Raw genomic sequence first — 11,836 nt, 5'->3', positions numbered from 1 at the left:
TTCTTCCTTTATTGTCAGACTAATAAGGAACATAAAAGTAGTTGCACGTACCGCATAAGACTATGTCTCTTCACAATCAATTCCATATTGATCTTTCTTTGGTGCAACGACTCATTTCTATCCCACTTGTTTTACACCTTCTAGTGTATGGACTACTGGTCCAAAAACCTCACTCTTTCACAAGAGTTTTTATCTTTGTCTATTGCTTCTTTTTTATTTGGCCAATCATCTCTTTGTGTACACTATTCAATAGACTTTCTTTCATGATCTTCTTTCTCATTCATCATATCAACTGCTACTTTTTTAGTCATAAATATTATCGACGTCGATTTGCTTATCGGTTCCATTTTATTTCATACATGACATAAGTTATTGAGATCTCTTCATTGTCTCAGGTACCTGAATTTCTTTCAGTCATGTTTAATGTCTCTTCTGGAGATTATTCAAAACTCTATTGCCTCGTTTTGACCATTATCAATATATGCTTCTTTTCATATAGGAGGATTCTTATCTTAGGAACCAACATGTCTACCACGATGCAGGCGTGACTACCAGTTTGATATTGTTCTTCTAGAACATATATTCTTATTGGAGCATTTACAGCTGGTATATGTGACTTGATCACTATATTTATTTGGGTCAACAAATGTGTCTGGCTAGTGCTTTACTAAGCACTATAATTGAATTATCTTTTGGACTTTTATTTGACATTTTCTTTAGTCCGAGGATCAATGATAACTCATATCAACTTATTTTCTCCAGCTTTTTATCAGTGATTACTTGTTGGCTTGATGCGAATTAGTGTTGCTCAAAATGTTTCACTTATCCAGTGATTTTTCTATAGTCGTCAAAGACTTTAAGAAGTGGATTCACCGGTATTATAAAGATGCATAGTGGGTGATCAGTCCACTAACATCTCCTTTATTCATGCCAATAACTTTATTTGGCTGGTGAAAACCGTATTACCATTTTATCTTATGAGCAAGCAACATATGTGAAATCATTCGCAAGAATCTTCTAGTTCTTCAATGAATATTCACTAAATCTTTATGTATCTTTTCGCATATTACTGAACCAAAATGGTCTAACTGGTTCATGCCAAATATTTTGTAAACTTCTGGTTTACTATATATTTATTTCCACTACAATAATCTTTGTGTAATACAACATATAAAAGACTGTAGATACTTTCTCTAAAATACTTATACTGCCTTGAGCATTTCTTTTGCTTATTGTCGCCACATAAGTGTCTCAAAATTCTAGAGATTTAATAAGAGAATGATTCATTAGTCTTAGTTTTAGTGCAAACATAATCTTCTGGATGTTTCACTTATCATAAAATGTGAGATCTTTTAACTTTTCCCCTCGAGATGATATTACAATAGATTTATCAATCTCGAATGAATCTCATTTTTGAATCAATAACCTACCTTACATGGGTCATGTGTCATGTATTCTTTCTCAAATCATTTTAACTTTTGAGACTTATATGAATATGATGAAATAAGGATTTTAAATTGCATTCTTATATGCAGTAATATTATGTACTCTTCTCGAGCATCATATATCACTACAAGAAAACATCAGCATACTGAGGGAAAAAATCGTCGGTATGTCGTGGGAATAACGCTATTCCGACGACATATCGACGAAAAAAGTCCTCGGAAATAACTCCTCGGAAATTCATCTTTCCTTGGAAATCCCTTGGAAATTTTCGACGGAATTCCGAGGGCTTTTTTCATCGGAAATTCCTCGGAATATTCTGAGGAAGATGTCGTCGGAATATTCCGAGGGATACACTTCCTCGGAATATTTCCAAAATTAAAAAAAAAATTATTAATTTATTTTTTTAAATTGAAATTTGAAAATATAAAATTAAAATTGAAAATACAAAAAAAATAATAAAATAGTTTTTATAAATAAAAAAAATGTTTTATAAATACAAAATTAGTTTTAATAAATATAAATATTTTTATAAATATGAAATCATCTTTTTATAAATACAAAATAGTTTTTATAAATACAAAAAATAATAAAATAGTGTTTATAAATCAAAAAAATGTTTTATAAATACAAAATTAGTTTTAATAAATATAAATATTTTTATAGATATGAAATCATATTTTTAATAGTTTTTATAAATACAAAAAATAATAAAATAGTGTTTATAAATCAAAAAATGTTTTATAAATACAAAATTAATTTTAAAATATGAAACCATCTTTTATAAATCCAAAAATCGAATTTATATAGAAAAAACGTTTTGTGAATACAAAAATAATAAACAATTTATAAAAAAAGTTCTAAATCAATTCAACACAACCAAATCACAATTCTAAACCTATTACACAACAAATCACAATCCTACCCAATCACCCTAACAAAAATCTATCCAAAAACTTCTAAAATCATCAAATCTACTTAAAAACCTAACAAATAGGACCTAAGAGAGTGGGATAGAGTCCTTACATGATTTGTAAGTGAATGGAAAGGATTCACCGGAGAGATCGTCGCGAGAGAAGGTGGAGAACGCCGGAAGGAGAGAGAGATCACCGGAGAGGAAGAAGAGAGAAATGGGGAAGAAGATGCGGTTCGAGTTTATAAAACCTTGGGTCTGACGGATATTTTCCGTCGGAATTCCCTCAGTATTTTCAATTTCAAATTTCGCGAAATATTTGGCGGCTTGTTTGCCCGGTTAAATGAAAATATTCCGAGGAAATTCCGACGGCCACTTAAATATCCGTCGGAATTTCCTCGGAATATTTTTATTAATTCGAGGAAAACGAATATCCTATGCATGTATTTATATTAATTTATATTGTTCCTCGGAATTTCCTCGGAATATTCTGAGGAAATACCGAGGAACTAGTGTTTGGGGTTCCAAACATCAATTTTTTTTGCTGTATTTCATTTCTTATACAATTTTAATGCATATCATTGAGAATTCTTTGTATAGATGAGCATAAACCATGAAATAACAAATTTCAAAACGAATTGAAAGTATTCCCTTTACCGTTCATTAAAGTGTTTAAGTGTTTCTCTTATGTTGTGGGGATTTCGTTCATACAATCGGAAAAGTGTTTATTATAGGGTAAGGAACAAATTTTTGACCTCATAATCAGTCTAAGACACTTAATAAGGGTTATATAAGTGTTATTCAAACCGCAAAACGTTGTTTTCGGTTTAAAAACCCTATTTCCTCGGAATTTCCTCGGAATATTCCGAGGGAATTCCGAGGAAACCCTTATCTTCCTAGGAATATTCCGAGGAAATTCTGAGGAACACTTGATAAACTCGAACTTTTTTTATAAATGCATCGATCGATCCGTTGATGTTCAAACACGCATCGATCGATCGAGTATATCAAGTGTTCCTCGGAATTTCCTCAGAATATTCTGTGGCTTTTCCGTGGAAACAGGGTTTGGGGTAACAATGTGATCGATCGATTAGATTATCCCATCGATCGATGTGGATATCCAATAGATCGAATGAACAAAATCTCGAACGTTTTTTTATAAACGCATCGATCGATGCGTTTATGTTCAAAAACGCATCGATCGATCGAGTATATCAAGTGTTCTTCGGAATTTCCTCTGAATATTCCGAGGCTTTTCCGAGGAAACAGGGTTTGGGGTAACAATGTGATCGATCGATCCCAAAATGGATCGATCGATCACCAAGATGGACCAAAGCGTAACAATGTGATCGATCGATTAGATTATCCCATCGATCGATGTGGATATCCAATAGATCGAATGAACAAAATCTCGAACGTTTTTTTATAAACGCATCGATCGATCCGTTTATGTTCAAAAACGCATCGATCGATCGAGTATATCAAGTGTTCCTCGGAATTTCCTCGGAATATACCGACGGAATTCCGAGGAAATTTCGAGGAAACCAAATTTAGGGTTTCCTCGGAATATCCTCGGAAATTCCTCGGGAAATTCCGAGGATTTCATTTTCCGTCGGAATGTCCGTCAGAATACCGCTGTTTTCTTGTAGTGTATATCCTCTTCTTGAACATTCTATAAGGTTTTACTACCTTGTATTGTACTCACAATAATTTCTTTCATATTTGGATGATTGAATCATATCTCTTATCATCTTTATTTTCTCAACTAGAGAGAATGAGTTTTAAATAGAAACTCTTGGGTCTTTCTTTATTACCATCTTTATTTCTCAACTTCAAGTGAGAGTATGAGTTCTAAACAGAAACTCTTTGGTCTTTCTTTATTACCATCTTTATTTTCTCAACTTAAAGTGAGAGTATAGGTTCTAAAAATAAACTCTTTAGATCTTGACCTTATTTATATCCACATTCAAGTGTACAACCACTTTTATGTTCATTTTCTTGAACAATACTATTTGTGTGGATTTTCTTTCCCAATATAAATGTCATATTCTCTTTAAGAGAAGCGATCATAATCAACTAGATGTGATTTATTATCTTAAATCAATAGCTCATTGTTTCTCTGAGTCTCAAAAAGACAAGATACAAGTATAAACTTTTTTTGTTTTGTTTTTAATTTATTTTCCCAATCATGTGTATGTTGGACAACATTACTAGTGTGAAAAATATATATTTTCCCATATATGTGCATCATTAAAAAAAAAATCGAGAATTTTACTTTTAAACTTAACATCCAACATAGTTGAGATATATTACAGACTTCATGTCTTGTAATCTTTAGATGCAAAATACATAATGAGCTATATATACATTTCTTTAGATTATTCTCCAAAACTTATGGGATCTTTCAAGGTCAAACCTTAAATTTAAAACTCTCACATATACAATCGCAATGAAATATAATAATAAAACTATTTCAAATTATATAAAATATGTATTAACATAGATCTTATTATATAAGGAAATATATAATATTTCTATAGTAATCATCATATGTGCTACTTCTTTACTTTCATGCTATTGAACAAAGAATCAATAAACTTACTAAACAACTTATATCACATTTATCAATTTTCATGTAAATTATTACCCTTGTATATAAAGCATGAAAAATAAAATACTTATCTTGGTAAAAAGTGCAACGGAGATGAGAATTTGAATTGCTCATGTATCTTGGTTGGATATAATTTCACATGATCTTTCCTCCTTTAAAGAGGATAAATAATTCTGAAATACTCAAAATTTGCTCATATAAATATGGCTAACGTGTTAGTATACATCAATATATAACATAGACCATATTAAATAGTAATAATTCATCCGAGAAAATCTACTTAAATCTAGCGTATATATAATTACTATAAAAATCATTCGAGCATTAAGCAGAATGTGCAAACCAACGGTTTCTAAACCCGATGCAACCCAAAACTATTACCATATCATGTGATATTCCAAGTAAAATAGAAATAATATATTACATGCACTCAACCGTAACACTTGATTACTATATTATATGTATTCGTATATATTACATGCACTCAGCCCAAAATTTTAAACCAACAAGCAATATCTTATCAAGTCTAGTAAATAATTATTAACCTATAAATCCAATTCGATGATATAGTTTTAAGCATTGAACAATGCGCAGCCATAAGGAATAAAAGTGGATGCAATCACAAACGTAATAAAAATATAAGATGTAGCTGCAACACTAAATATATGAATTTGTTAATTTATACGTTCAACTGTATCGATACTGTATGCAACCGTAATAATAATATGCAGCCGTAATGAAACGTATTCAAACTTTGGAGCTATAGTCATCTGCTATTACTGAACAATAATGGTATGCTATAATTAACAATATGCATAACAAACTATATGAACTTGTTAAGCAATAATCACGGTTATACGAATATGAATATCAAAACTAGCGAGATTGAGTATAGCTTATAAAGTCGATAGGATCTCACTTTGATCGAACGATTTTTCTTTCCTTGAAACAAGGGAAATCAATATTGTCGACTAAAACTTTTAAACTCAATCTGACATGTCATGAACTATGAATCCCAATTTACAAACCATGAATTGATAATAAGCATGATCGGTAGAAGGATTGAACATGGACTAAAAGTATAAAATAAAATCTATACCTATTAGTTCAAGATCACTAGAGATTCGTGTTGATAACGTGTTATAAGTAAGAAGAGAGAAAGAGGAATTGATATGTGTTATTCCATGAGTAATGAGTCTTTTATATAGGATTACAATAGCTTGTGGACAAAGGCACTTGGAGAACAAGTAAAGCTTGGAGAACAAGTATATTTAAGACTTGCCACAATGTCATCATCATAATATTCATAACAGTAACAATCTAATTTTAAATTATCATTCTCTCCGTTTGTAAAAAAAATATTCTTCTCTCCGTTCTACAAAATGAAAGTTTTGAGAAAATTTTTTTTTTATAAAGATAGATTTTAAAATTCTTTATTCATATTTAATAAGTTAAAAGAATACATTGTTAAATTTAAAAAGTTTTGATTAAAACCATTGGTATAAAGTTATTGAAATCTGTTTTTAAACATAAATGAAGATAAGTATTTATATGTATTAATAATTTTTTTAATATTTGTTAAAACTTTCAAAAATTATCATTGTGGAATAGAGAGAGTACATGATTATATCCAAAACAAGAAGATATATAAATCCAAGGAGAATTTTCATTTTTACCACATTCATGTTTATCACCACCAAAGATATATTTTCAAAAAATACATTTTTCATTAAGAAACAAAAGACTAATATATCGTTGCTCTATATATATATGATAAATAATTATTTCAAATTTTTTTTTTATGTTTTCGAATAATACTATTTCAAATTTGAACCTTTTTTATAATTTTTTTTTTTAATTTATTTTCTTTGAAATTTTTCTTTTTTCAAATTTTCGTTTTGAAGTAAAAAAAATATTTTTGAAACTATTTTTAAAAAAAATCGAATTTTTAATTATTTATTTATATATTTATTATAATATTAAATTTCACATTCCAAAAAACCCTACCCTACCCTACCTCACCCCTCAACTCTAAACCATAAGTATAGATTAGTTAACCTTAGGGTTATACATGTTTTTTTTTCTTTAAAGGTGAAAATAAAAGTGGTATTATGAATGTGTTATTTTTGACAATTTCTCTAAATGATATATCTAAACGAGTTTTGAAGACAATATTGATATATTATTAAAACTGAAATACTTTTTACTATTGTTTGAAAACATGGATAGCACTATAAATGAGAATTGTTTAGAAATATGGATAACAATATAAAAAAGAAATATAGTGTATTTTTACTAATTTCATTAATATAATTACATTATGTGTCTTTTCGTATTTCACTCAGTTTAATCATTTCATTAATTATATTACCTTAACAATACATCAGATCATTAATTATATTATCATAATAATAATAATAGTGCTGATTTTTATTTATCAGTTAATCAACATTAAATTTGTGTCAATTATAAGATCAAAAATGTAAAATAAATGAGTTTTGCATATGGTTAAACGTTCGGTTTAGTTTGTTTTACCAAAACCTTTTTAAAATATTTAGTTTCAATCAGTGGGAAATTACGTAGCCAAAAACATAATTCAAAGATATGTTTTTGTGAGTAAAATAATAACTTAAATCAAATTAATGAGAATGTATTACATTTATTGTCACCTAATTTTTTACTCCATATAATTATTTTACTAAATAAAAAACTCTTTATATTATATTTAATTTAGCCAAACACATAGAAGAGTCATTTTTATTAGTTTATAAAATCAGTTAGACATGAAGTTTGTCTATCTATTTAGCTATGAGTTGTTATTTTCGGGTATCATTTTTTTTTGAAATTAGGTCTCGTTTGAATATTATAAATTTATGCGTGGGTTTTGATTTGGGTCCTTATGGGTCTGGATGAGTTCGGTTCTGATGTATAGAAACCTAAAAATATATAAATAACAAATGTATCTGAAACATGTTTAGATATTTGTACCAAAAATAACTATATTACCCGATTCGATACAGGCCTTTGAATACAATTAATTATTTTAAGATTCATGCTAATTATGAAAAACAAATATTAATGTATAAAAATGTAAGAATCAATACCAGCGCGGAAGCGCGGACCGGTCTCTGTACATAATTTAAATCCAAAGTACCCGAAACTAACTAGCAAACGAAAGACAAGTATATTGTAAGAATTTCACGTAATCGATATCAATTATTACAGGGTGAGTTGAATCCGTAAAATCTAATTTAGGCCTGGGCATTTTACCCGGACCCGAAGACCCGAACCGGAACCGACCCGAAAATACAGGTTCGGGTCCGGGTCCGGGTCCATGCTAAGTACCTATTGGGTTTTTTTTTTTGGACCCGCGGGTCTCGGTTCGGGTCCGGGTCCTGCCCGAGACCCGTTCGGGTACCCGAAGTACCCGCAAGTAATTGTATATACTAGATATATTTGGGTGATTGGGTATATTTTTGGTATTTTGGATTTTTTTTAAAAGTTTTGGGTTTGGATTTTCGGGTATAATTGTAGGTTTTTGGTGAAATTTTAGATTTTTAGAAAATATAATTTGGGTATTCGGGTAAAATCCGGGTATGTTTTGGATTTTCGGATCTGATTTTGGATAAATTTTTGGGTATTTTTGCGGTTCTTCGGGTATTTTTAGAGTTTTCGGGTCTATTTCGGGTCCTAAATACCCGAACCGACCCGGATCCGAAATATACCCGAAAATTTTGGGTATTTTACGGGTATTGAAATTATAGACCCAAACCGACCCGGACCCGACAAGACCCGACCCGGAACCGACCCGAAAAGTTATAGGTACCTACATGGGTCTAAATTGCTAGGACCCGAAGGACCCGAACCCGACCCGAAGACCCGGATGCCCATGCCTAATCTAATTGCATAAGACTGCATTTGTTTCGGATTGATCGAGTAATCGACCGGGTTTTGGGTAGAAAACTTAACCGAACTGATAGTCCCAGTTCTAGTTGTGAAAAAACATTGGTTAAATACACTTATATGTAACGGATCCGAACCGGTTAGTTTTGAGTCGGTTTTAGTCCGGGTATTTGGTTCTAGTATTTATGCCGAGACTGTAATAATTTGTTACCACACAAAAAAAAAACCAATGTTTTTTTTTGTAATTGACTTGGAAGATTTTGATCCAATGATCTTTGACATTTGTTTGAGGATAAATCCACATTTCCACCAACCCTTAGCATCACAAAGTTATGAAATGGATCATCACAGGGTCCACATGTGATGCAAGAAAACCGCGTCTACTATAGCAAAATCCAAGTTCATCCACTCTCTGTTTCTCTCTGCTCCTCTCTACTAGTCCCATTTCTTCACTACACTTCTTTTTAATTTTAAAACAAAATCCAGATTCTGCCTCCTTCCTTTAGATACTCCTTATTTAATCACAATAATACTATTTTAGTGAATCTACAGTTTTCCTTTGAGAGATAACACTTGTTAAACCCACAAACAACCTGTGTAGTTTCCTGGAAGCTACACTTTTAAACAATTGAGATATATTATTAAACGTGTACATGCTTTATCTGCTGTTTAAGATACTAATCCACATTTATAAATAACTGCTAGCAATTGTTAACATTCCAACATCAGAATCCAATCAGTCCACAATACAAAAATAGCAAACATTTTTAGAAAGAAAACTTACTTCTCTGTGTGGTTTGTTCATGTCTGGTCATAGTAATTCCAATAACAATGCACGAAGTGATGGACAAGCTGGTATACCCTCTGCCTACAGAGGAGTCCGGAAGAGAAAATGGGGCAAATGGGTGTCAGAAATCCGTGAACCAGGGACCAAGAACCATATCTGGCTAGGGAGTTTCGAGACTCCTGAAATGGCCGCAACCGCCTATGACGTGGCAGCATTCCATTTCAGGGGACGAGAGGCTCGTCTCAACTTCCCTGAACTCGCCAGCAGCCTGCCACGCCCTGTAGACTCTAGCTCAGACAGCGTTCGCATGGCAGCTCATGAGGCAGCACTCTGCCTCAGAACCGAACCAGTGGAGTCAGCCATGCAATTGGACACCTCAAGCTCCTCCAATGCAGGTCCAACGATGGTCAGACTCTCCCCCAGAGAAATTCAAGCGATCAACGAGTCAACTCTGGGATCTCCTACCATGATGATGCATTCAACATATGATTCAATGGGGTTTGGCTATGATACGGGGATGAATGTGTGGGACACATACCTAACTGACTCTCTTTGGGACCCTTAATCCCAAACTCATGGAGAGTTTCTACATTTTAACAATAATTGGTTGCTTCCAGCTTAAGTCAATTGCCTAGAATGTTTAATTATTAGGGTTTAGTTTCCAGAGTCTAGCACGAGGGTTGTTGATTCTGACGTTATGGCAAGGAGGAAAGCTCATCTGAGTTTTGGAGGGAAGGGCACAATTGTATTCTTCTAAAGGAACAAGAGAGCTTGATGGGTCCCAAATATGGACCTCTTCACCAATATTTTTAAGCATTATTTGTCACTAGTAGACACAAAGCTTCTATTTCATAAGCTATGTTAGAGATTGTGAGGTGTGACTTATTTTTTATTTATTTTTCCCAATTGTTTGTTACCCCATATGCTTATGTAATTCGATATGAAACATTGATTTGATTTGGTATTATGTTGTATGGATTTCTGAAAACTATAAGATTTTTTTAATTATTCTAACAATACTTTTTCTATCAACTTTCTTTCCTTACCGAACCACGACTAATCTTAAGAATTTTTGTTTAAATTTCATACTTGGATTTTAAATGGCGTTTGGCACTCAATGACGAGGAAGGTGGACCGTTCGCCATGGTGCAAAAAAAGCGACCACCATGCAAATGGACGACCTTTGTTTTGACATCGCAGAATAGAGGACTTTAAAACAACTTATTTGTATATAAAATCATTTAGAAGAGCTATTGAGAAATTTATAATGTAAAACTAGGGTTCTCAATTCGGGCTGGTCCGACTTGGCCCGGCCCAAACCCACTAAACCCGTAAATATTTGAGCCCAGTCCAATCCGACCCGGTCCGTTCCGGCTCGGAAATATTTTGGGCCTAGAATTCAAAGTCCGGCCCGGCTCTTATAGGGCTATAAGACTTTTCGGGCTTTTTGGAATTTTCGAAAAATAATTTGTCATTGTGACTTCCATCATTTTAATACATGTGAATTTTCATTAAAAAAACAGTTTCATTTTTTGTTTTAAAATATAAGTGAATTTAAACTTTTCTTCTTTATCAAAAATGTTTTACTATTTTGTATGCTTTAAAAATATATTATAAACAAACCAAATTTAATAAAATTTAAATAATCAAATATAAAAAATTATGATAAACATGGTCAAATGTTTCATACTTTGTATTTTGAAAAAACAACATGTTGTACATAAAAAAGGAAGGTACATTTACAAAATTTAAAATGTGACACTTGTAATGATCAAACAATAAGTACATTAACAACTTTAATATTTGGTTTATTAGAGTTTGGATAAAAATATTAAAATAATATATCAATACTAATAATGGTTTTGATGGCAAGAACGGTAACATTTAAGGTAAAATATAAAATTTTGGGTTTTCGGACCGGTCATATCCCAAACTGGCTTAGGCCCAAAATACTCAAAGCCCAAATGGGCTTAACCCGAAAAGCTCAACTTTTTGGGCTTATAAAACTAAGCTCAAGCCCAATAATTTTTAGCGTTTGGCGGGCTCGGGCTGCGGGCTTCGGCCCTAATTGGCACTAGACCCTGACCCGCGCGCCAGCGCGGATATGAATTTTTGAATTTTGTTTATTTATTTAACTAAATGATGTATTTGTAATATTTGATGTATTATATTCACCAAG

The 11,836-nt window shown here is 31.9% G+C and overlaps 1 protein-coding gene across 1 annotated transcript; it reads left to right on the top strand.

Moving 5' to 3' along the window:
* Positions 1 to 7,673: 7,673 nt before the first annotated feature.
* On the top strand, positions 7,674 to 10,873 carry LOC106345488 (ethylene-responsive transcription factor ERF021). The gene has a single exon (XM_048748434.1). It carries the CDS (start codon positions 9,674 to 9,676, stop codon positions 10,220 to 10,222), a length of 549 nt encoding a protein of 182 aa, XP_048604391.1. The 5' UTR covers positions 7,674 to 9,673; the 3' UTR covers positions 10,223 to 10,873.
* Positions 10,874 to 11,836: the final 963 nt, after the last annotated feature.

Source organism: Brassica napus, chromosome C2 (genome assembly GCF_020379485.1).
Source record: "Brassica napus cultivar Da-Ae chromosome C2, Da-Ae, whole genome shotgun sequence".
Classification (NCBI taxonomy): domain Eukaryota; kingdom Viridiplantae; phylum Streptophyta; class Magnoliopsida; order Brassicales; family Brassicaceae; genus Brassica; species Brassica napus.
This window is presented reverse-complemented; position numbering and strand designations above follow the sequence as displayed.